At 41.8% G+C, this 20,073-nt stretch overlaps 1 protein-coding gene across 1 annotated transcript in view; it reads left to right on the top strand.

The window, feature by feature from the left end:
• Positions 1–20,073, top strand: part of LOC124799139 — a 184,177-nt gene that overhangs the window by 110,794 nt on the left and 53,310 nt on the right. The window contains exon 3 of the mRNA XM_047262676.1: positions 19,235–19,339. Coding sequence (XP_047118632.1) covers positions 19,235–19,339 — 105 coding nt within the window. The remainder of the gene's footprint in view (positions 1–19,234; positions 19,340–20,073) is intronic.

Here is a 20,073-nt window from a genome sequence, read left to right as displayed (position 1 = left end):
AAAGTCTGCTGACGGTTCGGCAAAGGACGATCTGGTATTGCGGAAGGCTGGAATGTATAGCATATATTGCCGGTGTGGCAAAGCCTATATTCGTAAGACAAACCGCATATTTCGTGAAAGATGCGTTGAACGTTATCACCACATTCACGTTTCGCAGTAAAGTATGTCAGCCATAGTTGAGCGTTATATCTCCACAGGAAATTCCGGAAACTATTCTGCAACCGAAACCTTGGTCTCGGCAAGATCGTTCTAAGATTCAAATATTCAGGAATCGTCGAAATACGTTGAGCGTAATATCTTATTAACCGTGAAGATGGATTTTAACATGATAAGCCGTGAGACCCAGTGATTTCATTAATTCCTCGAGAAAGAAAGCATTTTATGACCAACGATACGTCTAGCGAAATTTAAATTTATTGATTTTGACATCTGAATCTAATGTCTGCGAGTGCGCATACCGGCAAGGAGCGCGCATGTGTTACCACATTACGTATGTGTCTGCGTACTGCAGATGGAGCAATATTCGAAAACGGCATAACCTCCACAGAGGTCACTCATTTAGCGGCAACGTTATCCCACTGCAATCCAGAAATTTACAACTGGAATGTTTCGAGAATGGCAACTTAAATGATCTTCGTATATGGATTTCTGCTTGCGCGTACTACTCCTGCAGCATTGTCGAAATTTTCCATTGACGAACTGATATGTAATCACACAACACCTTATTCGTTGCTTTCATAGCGCTGGAAACTGGGGCCCTTCTATTACTACTTTTCTTGCACATAGCTCTTCTTATATAAATAATCTTGCACAGGATAGAGTACCATAGAGACCTACATCAAACCAGTCTCTGCACTGAAGACCACAACCACAACGACAACAACAGCTCTTCTCATTTCTTTTGAATTTATTTCTTGTCGATCGCGCAGCAACTATGGTCTTGTCATCAGGTACTTCAACATTAGATCGATCTGATATACCAGAGGTAGTACATCCTGTTTCTGTCGATAGTTCCACAGTCTTTACACATTTCATAAAAAAAAAAAAAATAACCCGGAACAAGGTGGTACTTATCATCTTTAGATATATATGTGTAGTTGCAGGCAAAAGGAAAAGGAAAAAATAGCAAAGGAGACCTCCTGCTATCGAACGTTGAAGACCAAACGATAGTCGAACGACCGCCTTGTCGACCTAAGTCATCCAACAACGGATGCGGTATGGAGGCACTTGGGGTCAGCGCAACGCACTCTTGGCCGTTGTCGATCTTTCGACCTCTGAGCCGATACCTCTCAGTCATGGTAGCTCTTCAACTGGCATCATGAGGTTGAATGCTACCACTTCACTTCTCCCACCAATGAAAAATCTCTGGCGGTAACGGGAATCAAACCCAGATTTCCCGCATTAGGGTTTGTCGCGGACCTTTAGTAGTTGACCATACAAAATTCACAGCTGTCGATACGAGTCGTGAAACAGCAGACTGGAAAACTTTTCCTATTGGCAGGATCCATTTGCTTATAATAACGACCATAAGAGGAGCGTTCGTCGTGAGAAAGAGTCGGTTCACGGACTTCGTTGTCTCACCGCGACCCTTCAAAGGAGGCATCTAAGCAAATAACGCGTTTCTTGCAATGCTGTGAAAAATCCTTTCCTCTGTGTCTCTGTAAGCACTTCCACCATTACGAAGAACTTGTACGTTCTAGAGATTGCGTGAATTGTTACTTAAGCACTTCCCAAGCAATGAATTTAGTATTGTAGTAATGTTTTTTTGGCAATATCGGCCTCATCAGTACATACCGTTGTAATATTTGTGTGTGTGTGTGTGTGTGTGTGTGTGTGTGTGTGTGTGTGTGTGTGTGCGTGAGCTTGTGTGTGTTTGTCCAATTGCCTAGAAATGCAAACTACGACCTAAAGTAGAGACGTTAATTTTGTACCCTTTGTATCCTGTCAAGCAAGTGTGGTGAACTGTGTAGCTGTCATCCTGCACGGTACATAGCAAATGGATGTTAATAGTTCAGGAAGATTGCACTAGATAATGGCGTGAAAGCCGAAATCTAGATAGTACACAAGAAATATACAAATGATGGAGTGTTCTTTCAGAAAAATAAATAAATTAGATAAACAAAAATAAAACTAAAATAGGAAAGATTAATACTCGTTACTCTCGTTAGTAGTATGCTTCCGCGCAAATTAAAACTAAATAATCAGCCGTATTTAAAGTAAACTGTAAATGAAATTTGGTCGTTATCTCTGTAGTTCTTTTTGAGAAGAGATATCAATACTTTTTTCAGTTTCAACATTGTAGATACAGGACCAGCAACCTTGTTTTTAATATCTCATGAAGCGTCAATTATTTGTTGGTGAAAGGAGGAACAGCAGTTAAGTCCTAACTTTTGTTTATTGTAGCAGGTCTAGATTTCGGTCACTGCATGACCATCTTCAATCCAGGGGATAAAGTTAACACATTTTAGACTTCATTTGACTTGGACCCTGTTGGAGTATACAGTCAGGTGTTCAAATTGCACTGCGTGTGTTAACATTACCTTCTACTATGAAATCTAGAGTAAACAAAAGTTGCGACTGTGCCTTTTTTAAACAGTTAAAATAAGTAGAGTCGCTGAGCACTTGCAGATTTCAGATGCAGTCAAATCTTAAAAGTTTATTAATGAATATGTCACTGTTGCTGCAAATGTATTCGGCAACTAGTTTCGAGCCAACTGGTTCTCTCTAAAGTCAGAACTACTGTGGCTGCACTAACGGTGCCTGATTTTAATAGCGAACATCACAGTGGAAGTACATGCTTTACACAGCAATCGTAGATGTCTGTCACATCAACATGTCCCTACCTCGAAAGTTCGCAAGTTAACTAAGTTAGTTTGAGAATGAATTAGTTCTTTCGTAACTAGTCGCCAAACGTATGCTCCGCAACTGTGACAGATTTGTTAATGAACGTTTCACGATACATTAATCTCCTCAACATTATATTATGAGGACACTTAAGGCAATTTATCTGCTCTACTCCAGTCATAATGTGAAGAAAGTACAGTTTCGCCTATTCACTGTATTTCCTTTATTATATTTTTTTGCGTCCATTAGGACTACTGTCATTTTTTGTACAATATTTCGTGTTCTTAATATTTTTTGAAGTTATTGTAATACTGATTGAAAAGTGTGCCTCCGGATAGGTGAGAAGACTATAAAGAACACACGAAGCCTTAAAACTGCCACCTCCACTTTTCTACATTTTTTGTTTATTTAACATCGAAACATATTGGACTGACATGGGTATCGGTTGGTAAAGGCGGAGAAAATTCAAATGACAGAGAAAGAAAATGTACATAAGTTAAACGTATGCTAAAACGTACAACTTCAAAGAAGAACGTGATTCCTCAGGCCGAAAGGCAGAGGAACGAATTTCGTGGGATGAGCGCCACGTTGAACAATTCCTACGAACAAGTGTTCATATTTCGGAAAATGTGTTATTCCGGACCAACATTGGATATTATTTTATTCCATGAGTGCCCACACCTCTCAATATATTCGATAATTATTCTAAACTCTTTATAAACACGAGCATTTCTGTAGAGGGAATAGCGTATATAGGCTTGAAATGTGATGTTGAGAGCTATACATGCAAAACTAAGAATCAAACCAATTATTAAGCGATATGCTGTATGGTATATACTGCTTCCAGTCATTGTGGAAGCCTTCACATTTAGTATGTTATCTTTTTTTTTTTTTTTTTTGAGTCATTGGTATTTTGACTGTTTTCACTCGGCCCGCCAACCTCTTTCTCTGATAGTAGCAACCAACGTCCTAAATTATTTGGTGGATGTATTGCAATCTCTGTCTTCTTCTATAGCTTGTGCCCTCTACAGCACCCTCTAGTACCATGGAAGTCACTCCCTGATGTCTTAACAGAAGTCCTCTCATGCTGTCCCTTGTTCTCGTCAGTGGTTTCCACATATATCTTTCCTCCCCGATTGTGCGAAGAACCTCCTAGTTCCTTACCTTATCTGTGCATCTAATTTTGAACATTCGTTTCTTTATTAATCATGCCTACAGTTTAGACATGCGTCGTTCGCTATTTCTGACGAGGTTTGTATATTTTGTTTGCAGTATTCTGTTTGACCAGAACGCTTCCTGTTATTTCAGTTCACCGCATTTTCTACGTAAACACTGTATTAATCATGCTATTTGTGGAAATATGCATGATCAGTGAGCGAAGTGGTAATGTTTGATGGAAAGGGAAGTGTTGTTGTTACTGCGAGAATAAATACTGAATTAATTTCAGTGAGAAGCTTCACACTGATTTATGAACTTAGGATCTACAGCAAAGCACTGCAGCAGGTTAAACGGTAAAAATACGGGGATTATCTGCTGTGCTTCATCTCTGACCAGCGACGGTAGTGTTAATAACATAGATTTCGTTTCACTTATACATATTGTACTTGGTCCCAATTTAATAAATTGCTCCTAAACCTTGTAATACTATTCATTGCATGGAAAAAAATCACACACTCAAATAGCCCAACGCAGTACGCATCACACAGGCCAGGATTGAATCTTCGGTTCCCCTTAATTTGCTTTTCTGGCATATAATCCGATTTTCACTTCCTGGTAGTACTTTCAACGTAACAAACAATTAAGCTCTGTTATGTGTAACGTTTCGTTGACAGCTGTAGGGTACATGAGAAATTTCATTATCTGTTCGCTAGCTCACTTGCTTTTGCCTGATTTATAAATAAAATGAAGTTTCATCGTGGGTCAAAATCTGGGGTATAATGTAAATCATTTCATCACTGACTCCATGAGGTGTTTTTTGGTTGTATCCATTCCATCTCAAACAGGACCATGTCTAGTAAAGTAAACTGCCGTTCAAACGTACCTTTGGGCTAATACCTCGAAATGTATATTAGCGAACAAGCGTAAATGAATAGTATCGCAGCGGCACGTTACCGTTTAACAATGCTGGTTTGATTAACACTGTTAGCTAGAGTGTATAGCATCCATTAAGCACTATTTCTGTGGCTCAAGAATATATGAAAGAGCAAACTATAGTCCGATATACAAAAATTCGTTGCGTGCCTAATATTACCATTCATTACTAATTACTTTTTCAGTACTTGCAGACAGCGTATTTATAGATGCCAACATAACGTATTTCACATTTTCACACGCTATGTAAAATTATAGCTTCAACTTAAGATATGAAAGTGAGTTGTTGCTTAAAAAGCGGTTAGAAAAAATGGTCTATCAACTGGCTTTAAGTGTTACATCATGGTGCTAATAACTAGGGCGGATACAAATGAAGCGTTTCCATTGAATACTGTGCATCTAACTGTGGCAGATATTAAATTTTTGTACGTTCTGTTCTGCTCCTACTAAAACGTCACTACGCTGAAATTTCAGTTGAAATTTTTACCTTTTATCCAAAGTTGGAGTAGTCTGGCTATTTGAGTCAGCGTCCCTGTGCTAGTACCGGCAGAAAATATTTCCGATTTTCACCCTACCAGCGGCTAATTAAAGCTGCTGCATGGCAGAGTCCCTGTGCTCCTCTGACAAGTAGAACAGAGAAACACATCGGCAGAACCTGTCACGAGATCACTCAAATGGCGAAATGTTCGTCGCTAAGGGTGAATATCCGAGTTTTTACGCACTACCTGGCTATTTCAGACTGTCATAAATTCTTATTTCAGCGAACACACTGTTTCTAAGGGGAAGTTCAGTATTCTATCCAATCCGTACGAGATGATATTTTATTTTCATTGGTCGTGTTCATAAGTCAGAGAATGTTTTTGAAAGTACATGTTTTCATAATATCAAACTTCCTCATTTTTTCATTTAGACAGACATGTTTCTAGTTTCGTCCTTGATCATACGATAACCCGATACGAGAAAGCGAATAACAAATGGATTGCAAAATATAATTACAAAATGGTGTCAAAAAAATACGTATTTCAATACCTTAGTCGTCTGGAAAGGATGAAATCTGGGCAGACGTCCTAGAGGTCCTTAATGACCTTCCAGAGATATATACTCCAAAAAGTATTAAGATTAAAATTTTCATCGAAATACATAGTACGCAATCAAAATCGCACTCATTCGCACACAGACCTACACCTAGGAGGTAAAATATCTACGTCATTTGTTGCAACAATCTATTCTAAGAAAATGGATAAGTACGAAATGATTAAGCAATCTTGATAGTAAAGTTTGGCAGCCAGCCTTTCGGTTATACACAGATAACTCCCATATAAACCTCAGACTGTACTCACACTGTTGTATTACATTTCATTTCCAAGCTATATTATGACTACTAGGGCCTGCCATCTTATTACACTACTGGCCATTAACACTACTACACCACGAAGATGACGTGTTACAGACGCGAAATTTAACCTACAGGAAGAAGATGCCGTGATATGCAAATTCACACAAGGGTAGCGTCGGTGGCGACTCCTACAACGTGCTGACATGAGGAAAGTTTCCAACCGATTTCTCATACACAAACAGCAGTTGACCGGGGTGGCCTGGTAAAACGTTGTTGTGATGTCTCGTGTAAGGTAGAGTAATGCGTACCATCACGTTTCCGGCTTTGATAAAGGTCGGATTGTAGCCTATCGCGATTGCGGTTTATCGTACCGCGAAATTGCTGCTCGCGTTGGTCGAGATCCAATGACTGTTAGCAGAATATGGAATTGGTGGGTTCAAGAGGGTGATACGTCTCGATCCCCGAGTCAACAGATGGGGACGTTTGCAAGACGACAATCATCTGCACGAACAGCTCGACTACGTTTGCAGCAACATGAACTATCAGCTCGGAGACCATGGCTGCGGTTGCCCGTGACGATGCATCACAGACAGGAGCGCCTGCGATGGTGTACTCAACAACGAACTTGGGTGCACGAATGGCAAAACGTCATTTTTTTCGGAATAATCCAGGTTCAGTTTACAGCATCATGATGGTCGCATCCGTGTTTGGTGACTTCGCGGTGAACGCACATTGGAAGCGTGTATTCGTCATCGCCATACTGGTGTATCACCCGCAGTGATGGTATGGGGTGCCATTCGTTACACGTCTCGGTCACCTCTTGTTCGACGGCACTTCGAACAGTAGACGTTACATTTCAGATGTGTTACGACCCGTGGCTCTACCCTTCATTCGATCCCTGCGAAACCCTACATTTTAGCAGGATAATGCACGACCGCATCTTGCAGGTCTTGTAAGGGCCTTTCTGGATACAGAAAATGTTCGACTGCTGCCGTGGCCAGCGGATTCTCCAGGTCTCTCACCAACTGAAAACGTCTGGTCAATGGTGGCCGAGCAACTTTCTCGTCACAATACGCTAGTCACTACTCTTGTTGAACTGTGGTGTCGTTTTGAAGCTGCATGGGCAGCTGTACCTGTACACGCCATCCAGGCTCTGTTTGACTCAATACCCAGGCGTATGAAGGCCGTTATTACGGCCAGAGGTGGTTGCTCTTGGTACTGATTCCTCGGGATCTATGCACCCAAATTGCGTGAAAATGTAATCACATGTCAGTTCTAGTATAATATATTTGTCCAATGATTACCCCGTTTATCATCTCCATTTGTTCTTGGTGTAGCAATTTTAATGACCAGTAGTGTACTTCATGCAGGCCATAGTGATCGACACAGACCTCTTAGCCAGTACCCATGACCGCGTAGAAATATTTTGTTACGCAGCTGAGGCCACGGGCATAGTTGCCCATGCAGCGCCACGTAGAGGCCGGTCTTCGTGGAGCTGTTTTGTATGCATTTTGGTTTGGTATTTTTTTTTACTTGCAGGTATTAGACTTATTTTTAAAGGAAATTTCTAGAATTCGGAAACAGTGAATTAGAAATTGATTGTATAATTTTAGGAGAGAATAACAGAAGACAGGAAAGAGCAGACATATCCCTTCTCCAGCACTACCTTGGGAAGGGGACCTGATAATGAACATAGAGTCCAGCCTCCACTTGCGGTGCGACCAACTATAATAACTACGCTACTTTCGAAAAAATTTGATCTTTTCAGTCAGTGCCGATCCAACCTAAACCGGTATTGTTGGTTAGAGTGCCGTGTGAGTTGTTGTTTGTTAGGTTACATAAGAATTACTCTTACTACGTTACTTAGTAAACAAATATGAATGGCTTTGGAACAATATCCTGCCTCAATGATATCTAGTTAAGTTGTTGCGTATTTACCCTGTTTGATTTTGCTTTGTTACTTTGTATTCAATTTGTATTACACTCGTATTATTTCATTTACAATAAAGTATTCAATTATGTAACTACTTAATAACATTGGGTACAGATATAACGTGGGTTCTGGAACAATATCTATCTACGGAATATTCTGATTGTTCCTACTTTTAATTAGATTCATTCACAATAATATAATAATTCCAATCTTCGATTAATATCCACGTGATTATCGGTGAAGGTCTCTCGTGTTTTATGTTATGTGTATTTTGTGGGTCTATGTTAAGTCAGTGACGTCAATGTCACTCATGTCATCGTCCGTACTAGAGCCACTCGAACTATCTGTGTCGGCCTGTCTTCGTCCTCTGCGCCTACTATATTGGCGAGTCTGTTGATATGTCATTTTCTGCTTTTGGGACGTTGTTGGCGATTGCGTTCCACTGTGTCCGTGTACATTGGTTCCTCAGTGCATCGTATAGTGTTGTTTCCGTTATGTGTTCTATGTCATTACGTGAGTGCCTGTATCAGCTGCATATCAAAAGGAGGTGGGGAACCAATTTTCCCGCTTGTGCAACGATTACTTTCTGAAATCGACATGCGCTGCAAGTGCGTGGGGGGTTAAGGGCAATGTCCAGTCACGTAATGAACCATGTCTCGGCTGGCGTTAACATGGCGCAACCGTAAGCGCTCCCTGATACTGTGGAAAAATGAGTAGACTCGACGGCCCATAACACTCTCGTCCCACTCATTTTGCTAAGTGTCCTCAAACCAATCTTTTAGTTGGCACTCATCTTCTATGTGCTGCCCAGTGACCCGGAAATCTCTCTCAAATCTACCTTTCTTCAGCCAGTCTTGGACAATCCCCAGGTATCTGACATTCACTTTTAAAGAAAATGTTCGACTGTGTGTGCAATCTTATGGGACTTAATAGCTAAGGTCATCAGTCCGTAAGCTTACACACTACTTAACCTAAATTATCCTAATGATAAACAGACACATCTATGCCCGAGGGAGGACTCGAAACTCCGCCGGAACCAGCCGCACAGACCATGACTGCAGCGCCTTAGACCCCTCGGCTAATCCCACGCGGCCATTCACTTTTACGATGATGGTTTGTCCCAACATATTTTGTTTGACCTCTTTCGATTTTGGTTAGTAGTATGAGCTTGTTTATACTTGAAAAGCATTACTTGTGTTTTAAATGATCACATTACGGTTGTTTCTTCAGCCGGATCAGACTGTCACCGGCACACAATACTTCCATGGTCGATCATCATCACGTGATAAATGTTAACCGCTGTCGTCGATAACTGATTAAAACCGTGGACGAGGGGACCCTTATATGAAACGAAAACACGAAAGCGCATGTGCTTAGGTGACGCGCAAGCGCTCAAATATTGCTGCTGTCCCCTGGCACAAGGATAGTTGTAGCACCTCCAGTGGTGAACAGTGCCGAAAACCGATATAACGTTAAAAAGTTTTACTCATAGCCGGCCGATTCAGCTGCCGTTATTTCTTCATATCTAAAAAAACAGAATTCCTAGCATTACTTAGCGAGTTGTTTAGTTTGCTCCACTTTCTTTTCTATTCGCAGTCCTCCGTTTCCTTAATTAAGTTGTGTATGCGACTTCCTTTCTTTATGTAGCATCCTGTGAGGTAGCCTATTCTTTTGCGTTTCGTCTGATGATTCCCACTGTTGCGTTCCCTGTTGTCGCTTTTGATATTGGCTGCAGTGACGTTGGGAGACCGGCGTTACTGTGAGCTAATAGACCTAACGTAAAAGAAAATCTAGTGCAGCAGTGGCAAATCAGTGCCCAGCATTCTCAGAGGACGCTGATGGGAACCGCAGACTTCATTATGAGAGCCTATCCTTTGAGTAAACTGAGCCCTTTATAGGCAGACGTGCCGGCAGCTTGGTACCCGCAGCGCCGTGTATGTCGGCGTCAATGGCGTCAGACTGCAAATCAGACTGCGCCGTCCCATGGATGTTCTCTCTCTCTCTCTCTCTCTCTCTCTCTCTCTCTCTCTCTCTCTCTCTCTGTGTGTGTGTGTGTGTGTGTGTGTGTGTGTGTGAGAGAGAGAGAGAGAGAGAGAGAGAGAGAGAGAGAGAGAGAGAGAGAGACACCTGAGGCAGCCCCACCTGCAGCACGTGGCCGGCCTGAGACTCTCTATGGTTCAAATGGTTCTGAGCACTATGGGACTTAACATCTCAGGTCAACAGTCCCCTAGAACTTAGAACTATTTATTTATTTATTTATTGTTCTGTGGGACCACATTTAGGAGAAGTCTCCATGGTCATGGAACGAGTCAATACATGAAATTATAACACGATTGTAGAAACAGATAAAATGAAATATAAGAAACATATTCAGGCGACAAGTCGTTAGTTTAAATAAAGAAAATCAAGAATATAACACTGGAATTTGCTTAATTTTTTAGCTCTTCCAAGAGCTCCTCGACAGAATAGAAGGAGTGAGCCATGAGGAAATTCTTCAGTTTAGACTTAAAAGTGTTTGGGCTACTGCTAAGATTTTTGAGTTCTTGTGGTAGCTTATTGAAAATGGATGCAGCAGAATACTGCACTCCTTTCTGCACAAGAGTCAAGGAAGTGCATTCCACATGCAGATTTGATTTCTGCCTAGTATTAACTGAGTGAAAGCTGCTAACTCTTGGGAATAAGCTAATATTGCGAACAACAAACGACATTAAAGAAAATACATACTGTGAGGGCAATGTCAAAATTCCCAGACTATTGAATAGGGGTCGACAAGAGGTTTTCGAACTTACACCATACATAGCTCGAACAGCCCGTTTTTGAGCCAAAAATACCGTTTTTGAATCAGAAGAATTGCCCCAAAAATAATACCATATGACATAAGCGTATGAAAATATGCGAAGTATACTACTTTTCGTGTTGAAATGTCACTTATTTCAGATACTGTTCTAATGGTAAATAAAGCGGCATTTAGTTTCTGAACAAGATCCTGAACATGGGCTTTCCACAACAGCTTACTATCTATCCGTACGCCTAGGAACTTGAACTGTTCCGTCTCGCTTATAACATGCCCATTCTGTCTGATTAAAATGTCAGTTCTTGTTGAATTGTGGGTTAGAAACTGTAAAAACTGAGTCTTACTGTGATTTAGCATCAAATTATTTTCCACAAGCCACGAACTTATATCATGAACTACATTATTTGATAATGTTTCAATATTACACACAAGATCCTTCACTACCAAGGTGAAGCAAACAGAAATATTTTTGAATCACCTGTAATACTAGAAGGCATATCATTTACATAAATAAGAAACAGCAGTGGCCCCAGCTCCGACCCTTGGGGAACGCCCCATTTAACAGTGCACCATTTGGACTGAACATCATTACCACTCTCAATATTGCGGAGGATTACCTTCTGCTTTCTGTTCTTAAAGTAGGAGGCGAACCAATTGTAAGCTACTCCCTTTACTCCATAATGTTCCAACTTCTGCAGTAATATTTTGTGGTCAACACAGTCAAAAGCTTTCGTGAAATCAAAGAAAACACCGAACGTTCGCAACCTTTTATTTAATCCGTCCAAAACCTCACAGAGAAAAGAGACTATAGCATTTTCAGTTGTTAAGCCATTTCTAAAACCAAACTGTACATTTGACAGCAAATTATGTGAATTTAAATGATGCAGTAACCTTGTATATACAACCCTCTCGATAACTTTAGCAAACACCGATGGCATAGAAATAGGTCTATAATTGTCAACATTATCCCTGTCTCCCTTTTTATGAAGTGGCCTCACTACCGAGTACTTTAATCGGTCAGGAAACCGACCACTCCTAAAGGAAAAGTTACAGATATGGCTAAGTACTGAGCTAACATACGTGGAACAATACTTCAGTATTCTGCTAGATACTCCGTCATATCCATGAAAGTTCTTGGTCTTTAGAGATTTAATTATTAACTCAATCTCCCTCTTGTCAGTATCATGGAGGAGCATTTCAGGTAACAGTCTCGGAACACTTTTTTCTAAGAGCGCTATATGATTCCCTGTTGGGACTAGGTTTCTATTTAGTTCACCTGCTATGTTCAGAAAGTGATTATTAAGTACTGTACATATATGCGACTTATCAGTAACACGGACATTCCCACTACGCACTGATTCTATATCCTCGACCTGTCTCTCCAGACCAGCAACTTCCTTTACGACTGACCATATGGTTTTAATTTTATCCTGAGACTTAGCTATTCTATCTGCATACCACATACTTTTTGCCTTCCTAATAACTTTTTTAAGCACCTTACAATACTGTTTGTAATGGGCTGCTGCATTTAGATTTTGACTGTTTCTAACGTTTTGATATAATTGCCACTTTGTTCTACAAGATATTCTTATCCCTTTAGTCAGCCACCCAGGCTGCCTGTTTGTGCTAGTACCCTGTTTTGAACGTTCTAACGGAAAGCAACTTTCAAAGAGCACGAGAAAAGTCTTGAGGAAAGCATTATATTTATCGTCTACTGTATCAGCACTATAAACATCTTGCCACTCTTGTTCGTTGATAAGGTTTACAAAAGTCTGTACAGCAACTGGATCAGCTTTCCTAAAAAGTTGGTAACTATATTTAACACGTGTTGCAGCACAAAAATCTTTTAGACTTAAAATTTGTGCATCATGATCTGAAAAGCCACTCACCTTTTTGCTAACAGAATGCCCGTCTAATAATGACGAATGAACAAAAATATTGTCTATGGTTGTTCTACTGTTCCCTTGCACTCTCGTTGGAAAGAATACGGTTTGCATAAGATTATATGAATTAAGGAGGTCTACCAGCATCCTTTTCCTTGCACAATCACTTATACAATTAATATTGAAGTCACCACATATAACTAACTTTTTGTATTTCCTATATAGTGAACCAAGAACCTCCTCTAGCTTTAGCAAAATTGTTGTGAAATCGGAGTCTGGGGATCTATAAATAACAACAGTAAGAAGGTTAGCTCCACTAAATTTAACCACACCTGCACAACATTCAAACACCTTTTCAGTGCAGTACTTTGAAACATCAATTGACTCAAATGGGATACCGTTTTTCACATACATGGCTACTCCTCCACACCGCAAAGAGCTCCTAGAAAAGCTGCCAGCCAACCTGTATCCTGGTAAAGGAAGCCTCTGAATTATCTCCTTATTTAAGAAGTGTTCAGATATACCAAAAATTTCAGAGTCAACATCTATAAGCAGTTCACTAACTTTATCTCTAATACCTTGTATATTTTGATGAAATATACTAATTCCCTCTTTAATCGGATACCCAAGCTTTGTAGAAAGTGGTTTCTTTGTTAGAGAGACTTCCCTTAAGCAGGAATACCTATCAGCTGACTTCAATCTAAAAAAGGTACAGCTCTAACACCCACAACTACCGGAGTTTTCCCATGAGTGGTCCCACCACCCCCACCTAAGCTGTCACCTATAAGTTTTGCCAACCTCCCCTTCCCATACCTGTTGAGGTGCAGGCCATGTCTAGTGAAACCCGTCCTACTGATAGACTCCACCGACACCACTGAAATGTGACTCATGCCTTCTGTCATCAGCGCACCCCCAAGTCTCATGTTATTACGCCTGACGGCTGTATTAAGATGAGGCCGATCGTGACGCTGAAACAGTTCCACGAAATGCACATTCGTGTTGCCAGTCTGAGTGGCTATCTTTTCCAGGTCACCATCTATGTCATACTCCCCATCCCTATCAATACTATTACCAGCCCCACCCACAATCACTACCTGATCCTCTTTAGTAAAATCCCTACATAACCCCCCTAAGTTAAAAGTCACCTGAGCCAATCCTGCATTAGGCTTCACAATGCTGGTGACCTGGTACTCACTCCCCAAAACTTCCTGCAACTGCTGGCCTACACCTCTACCATGAGAACTACCTAACAGCAGAACCTTCTTCTTTCTCTTAGACTTTGCAACTGTCCTAGCCACCGTAACTGCTGAGGTCTGCTGCATACTTCCTACATCTACAGCTACTAGAGATTCCTCTCCACTAGACTCTGACAGTTGGTCATATCTATTACAAACACCAATAGTAAAACTAACTGAAAATCTCCTTCTCCTAGCAGATCTCTTGCCAACAGCCAGCTCCCATTCCCCAACCCCCTTCTCACTCCTCATCCTATCTAGCTCCTCCTGTGCGTTTTTCAACTGCACCTGAAGGGCACAGATCTTACGCTCCTGCTCCTCTATCAACTTACTCTTGCTACATAACCTGCAGTTCCAGGAGAGGATCTAACCAGAATGCCCACTGGATTCCCCACTGCATTCCCCCCAGTGAAAATACTTCGAACAAGCCTCACACCGCAATCCACTACTCACGAACCTACGGCAAAGCCCACACTTCTCACTCATGGTAAAATTTTACAATTATTGAAACAAGAAAACAACTTTATCTAAGTTCCGCTACTACAATAAGAAGATGTTAAAAACTGACTACTTAAACCTAACAAACCTAAGGACATCACATACATCCATGCCCGAGGCAGGATTCGAACCTGCGACCGTAGCGGTCGCGCGGTTCCAAACTGAAGCGCCTAGAACCGCTCGGCCACCAACGGCCGGCGACACTCTATAAATCACCCGCCTGCAGAGACACAAGTGCGAAGTCGGCGGCAGGCAGGGACTGAGCTCTCAGCGACGCGTATGCGAAGAAACAACCACTACTTCTCATGCTCCGGTTCTGTCGTGATAATTGGAAAGACGAGAACATAATAACTTACATATCACGGAAGACAGGAGCTGATAATAAAATGCACCACAGCTGGTCGCTTTGAGGTGTTGCACCGCGTTCTGCAGTGTATTTATGACTGTCGTTTTTCATTTTATTGGCAACAGGGAATGAAAGCAAATACTTGCCGTCTACTTTACGCATATTTTAGTAACTTCACTCGAAACAGACCTCTACTGAGGATGCTACATTTTTGCTAGAAGTAAGGTGTTATACACTGAACAGAAAAAGGAACTGGCACGCCTGCCTAATATCGTGTAGGGCCCCCGCCAGCACGCAGAAGTGCCACAACACGACGTGTCATGGACACGGCTAATGTCTGAAGCAGTGCTGGAGGGAACTGAGACCATGAACCCTGCTGGGCTGTCCATAAACCCAGAAGAGTACGAGAGGGTGCAGATCTCTTCAGAACAGCTTGTTGCAAGACATCCCAGATAAGCTCAGCAATGTGCAAGTCTGGGGGTGTGTGGCCAGCGTAAAACTCTGAAGAGTGTTCTTGGAGCCACTCTGTAGCACTGCGGAAAGTGTGGGTGTCGCATTGTCCTGCAGGAATTGCCCAAGTCCGTCGGAATGCACAGTGGACATGAATTGATGCAGGTGATCAGACAGGATGCTTAAGTATGTGTCACCAGTCAGAGTCGTATCTAGACGAATCAGGGGTCCCAGATCACTACAACTGCACACGCCTCACACCTTTACAGAGCCTCCACCAGATTGAACAATCCCTTGCTGACATGCAGGCTCCATGGATGAATGAGGTGGTCTCCATACCCGTCCACATTCATCTGCTCGACAAAATCTGAAACAAGACTCGTCCGACCAGGCAACATGTTTTCAGTCATCAACAGTCCGTGACGCGCCCAGGCCAGACGTAAATCTTTGTGTCGTGCAGTCATCAAGTTTACATGAGTGGGCCTTCGGCTCCGAAAGCCCATATCGATATTGTTCCGTTGAATGGTTCGCACGCTGACACTTGTTGATGACACCGTATTCAAATCTGCAGCAATCTGCGTGAGGGTTGCACTTCTAGCACACCGAACGATTCTCTTCAGTGGCCGCTGAGCCGCAGCGATGTCAGTGGTTCGATGTTTTACCGGATTACTGATATTCACGGTACACTCGTTCGTATAGGAAAATCCCTACTTCATCGCTACCTCGGAGATTCTGTGTCCCATCGCTTATGCGCCGATTATAACTCCACGTTCAGACTCACTTAAATCTTGACAGCCTGCCGTTGTAGCAGCAGTAACCGATCTAACAACTGTACCTGACACTTGTTGTCTTACATAGGCGTTGCCGACCGCAGTGGCGTATCCTGACTGTTTGCATATTTCTGCATTTTAATATCTACATCTACACAGAGACTCCGCAATCCACCATACGGTGCTTGGCGGAGGGTACCTCGTACCACAACTAGCACCTTCTCTCCCTGTTCCACTCCTAAACAGAACGAGGGAAAAATGACTGCCTATATGCGTCTGTACGAGCCCTAATATCTCTAATCTTATCTTTGTGGTCTTTCCGTGAAATGTAAGTTGGCGGCAGTAAAATTGTACTGCAGTCAGCCTCAAATGCTGGTTCTCCTAATTTCCTCAGTAGCGATTGACGAAAAGAAGGCCTCCTTTGCTCTAGAGACTCCCCCACCCGAGTTCCTGAAGCATTTCCGATGATCAAACCAACCAGTAACAAATCCAGCAGCCCGCCTCTGAATTGCTTCTATGTCCTCCATTAATCCGACCTGATAGGGATCCCAAACACTCGAACAGTACTCAAGAATAGGTCGTATTAGTGTTTTATACGCAGTCTCCTTTACAGATGAACCACATCTTCCCAAAATTCTACCAATGAACCGAAGACGACTATCCGCCTTCCCCACAACTGCCATTACATGCTTTTCCCACTTCATATCGCTCTGCAATGTTAAGCCCAAATATTTAATCGACGTGACCGTGTCAAGCACACTACTAATGGAGTATTCGAACATTACAGGATTCTTTTCATCTGCATTAATTTAGATTTATCTATATTTAGAGTTAGCTGCCATTCTTTACACCAGTCACAAATCCTGTCCAAGTCATCTTGTATCCTCCTACAGTCGCTCAACGACGACACCTTCCAGTACACCACATCATCATCAGCAAACAGCCGCACATTGCTATCCACCCTATCCAAAAGATCATTTATGTAGATCGAAAACAACAGCGGACCAACCACACTTCCCTGGGGCACTCCAGATGATACCCTCACCTCCGATTAACACTCACCATCGAGGACAACGTACTGAGTTCTATTACTTAAGAAGTCTTCGAACCACTCACATACTTGGGAACCAATCCCATATGCTCGTACCTTAGTTAGGAGTCTGCAGTGGGGCACTGAATCAAACGCTTTCCGGAAGTCAAGGAATATGGCATCCGTTTGACACCATACATCCATGGTTCACAAGATATCATGTGAAAAAGGGGGAGTTGCGTTTAGCAGGAGCGATGCTTTGTAAAGCGGTGCTGATGCATGGACAGAAACTTCTCTGTCTCAAGGAAATTCATTACATTCGAACTGAGAATATGTTCTAGAATCCTGCAACAAACCGATGTTAAGGATATTTGTTTGTAATTTTGAGGATCCGTCCTTCTACCCTTCTTATATACAGGCGTCAAGTGCGCTTGCCTATTCAGTTTTTTGGCGCCTCAGCATATATTCTTATCTTCTGTAGTCTGTACTCTGCATAAAATGGAGAATGCGTTACGAGGTGAAAATAATTTGCAGTGGTATTCCGTTGACTTCCGCAAATCGGGAGTCCGCACCGAACACGCGACACTGACGCCAATTGCAGCCTGCTGCTCCGGGTTAGCCACTGCATTGCCTAATGGTCCGCAGAACCTATTTCAGACCGCTCTCTACCTCCCGTATCTTGGAAGGATTCCCTTATCTGCCGCTTTGGGACGCGTCCACTGTTATTACAGTCTGCCCCGAAGGGGCGGGATAGAAACAGTCTGAAAGAACAGCACAGAGGTTACAACCAGGATACCATAGGCTAAAGAGGCTTTTTATAAGAACAGGAGAATTTTCTGCGGGAATATGGAAACAGATTTTAGGAAAATGTTTTATACGCGGTGTCCTGTATGGCGCTGAAACGAGGACATTGAGGATGAAAGGTAGACCAAGTTTTGAGGCTTATTGTATGTGGCCAAGGCGGTGGATAGAAAGTGTAAACAGTTTAAATATTACCTAAAAATTGAGACATACTGAGACGAGAGGCACAGCAGGGCCAGTTATTGCAAATAACGTTAAGGAGGAAAGAAAACTGTTTTCGACTTACATCAAGGAAATAGAAGGGCTTATAAGAACAATCTTATAGGGGCCTGTCCAAGGGAAAAAGAAACGAGGGAGGAAGATATCTCAGAGTCTCGATGATGTGATGGACGATAGCATTTACAGCAGCATTAATAATGAAGCAGTGGATCGCAGGAAATGAAGACTCAGGAGACCTGCAATATAACGCCGAACTGGTGGTAATGTACATTTTCATAACTAAACTGAAATGCATCTACGTTAATGGTATGACAACTGTCTATTCTTTTTCCCACATCGCTGATAGCGTCCTGCTCCTAAAAATGTATTTATCTGTTATATTAATAGACAGAAACACAATAATATATGGTGTATTATGTATAGTTTCTATAATCACTGATGAGTTACAAATTTTATTTTTTAATGAACGCCGGTGACCGTTTTTATTCATCTGTGCATTTTACCTTTCAAACAAAGAGATTCGAATAAAATGCGGATGTAAGACAGTTTCAAGCGTATTTCGATTCTATCAATATCTTGCATTCTGTTACATGTCCGGGAAGGAGTGAGCTGTAATGACGGTGTAACTTGTCTGATTAGGTCTGAAAGGAACAATGTGTGTATAGCTCTCAGAGTTTCTGCCATTTGTGACATTTCTCTTCCACTTCTACGCCAATGAAACCAGATTATGAGGTTTCCGCATTCCCTTCCGTTGTTCAATAACTGCCGCCCGTCCGGCCTTAAACGAAATTAACTCTCTCGTGGAGAGTTCCAGTATACGCCACGCAAGCTTTTTTAAGCATTGTCTTTCGAATGCAGTCGCCTATTTTACAGTATGCTTCTAATGAATCAGATCCCGACCGTGAGATAAAATGCTCCTACAACTTACTACTTTCACGCTTTGCTGCTTGCATGAACTCGCATGATCCTTCAGCACGGTTGTTGTAACACTGATTTTCTTTCAGTTTCGAGGCAATCCATGCAACGTTCTACATCCGACCACTGGATGATGGCTACTGCTGGCTGGGTATTCACGCTTCTGGCCATAGTTGCGGATCTACCATGGTGCGGTGAGTAAGTCGCTAAATATTCTGATGTATTTCTAAAATGGCTTCATAGTAGAGCTGAGCGACAGTATTGTACCTTTAAGAACTGTGATGTGTAGTGGTTAAATAAGTTACTTATAGCGTCTCAAGCTTAAAAGTTAGTGCGCAGATACATCACATAGAGAAAGTTTGAGTATTTTCTTGATACTGGGCTAACATTTCATGAAGCATTTATTAACAAACCTGTCACAGTTGCACACGTTTGAGAACTAGTTTATATCCAACTAGTTTATTCTCAAGCCTAACTTACTGGGGCTGCACTGGAGGTACCTCATTTTAATAACGAACATCTCAACGGCGTTACATGCTTTCCATAGTAATTGTTGATGACTGTCACTGTTAACAAGTGCCTAATTAGCAAGTCAAAATCAAACTTGCTAACTTACTGAGTTGCTAAATAGGCTAGTGTTGATTGTGATACTTACCTACGATTACTATGCAAACGATGTTATGCCATTGTGATGTGCGTTATTAAAAATCAAGAACTTTCAGCAAAACTAGTGGCTAACTATATGCACTGCAAGTGTGAAGATTTTATTAATAAGCTCTTCAAGAAATTGAGAACTTTTAACATTGCAGCGCGTCAGCACTCGTGGATAATTTAATGATTATAAATAATCTGCCCCGACTGCAAACAGAAACCGGATGTTGACCACAGGCCTTCTTCGGAACCCACTAAAACCACAAACAGCCTAAAG

This window comes from Schistocerca piceifrons, chromosome 5, assembly GCF_021461385.2.
Source record: "Schistocerca piceifrons isolate TAMUIC-IGC-003096 chromosome 5, iqSchPice1.1, whole genome shotgun sequence".
In the NCBI taxonomy this organism is placed as follows: domain Eukaryota; kingdom Metazoa; phylum Arthropoda; class Insecta; order Orthoptera; family Acrididae; genus Schistocerca; species Schistocerca piceifrons.
Note: the sequence above shows the minus strand (reverse complement) of the source record. Positions and strands in the feature narration are given on the sequence as shown.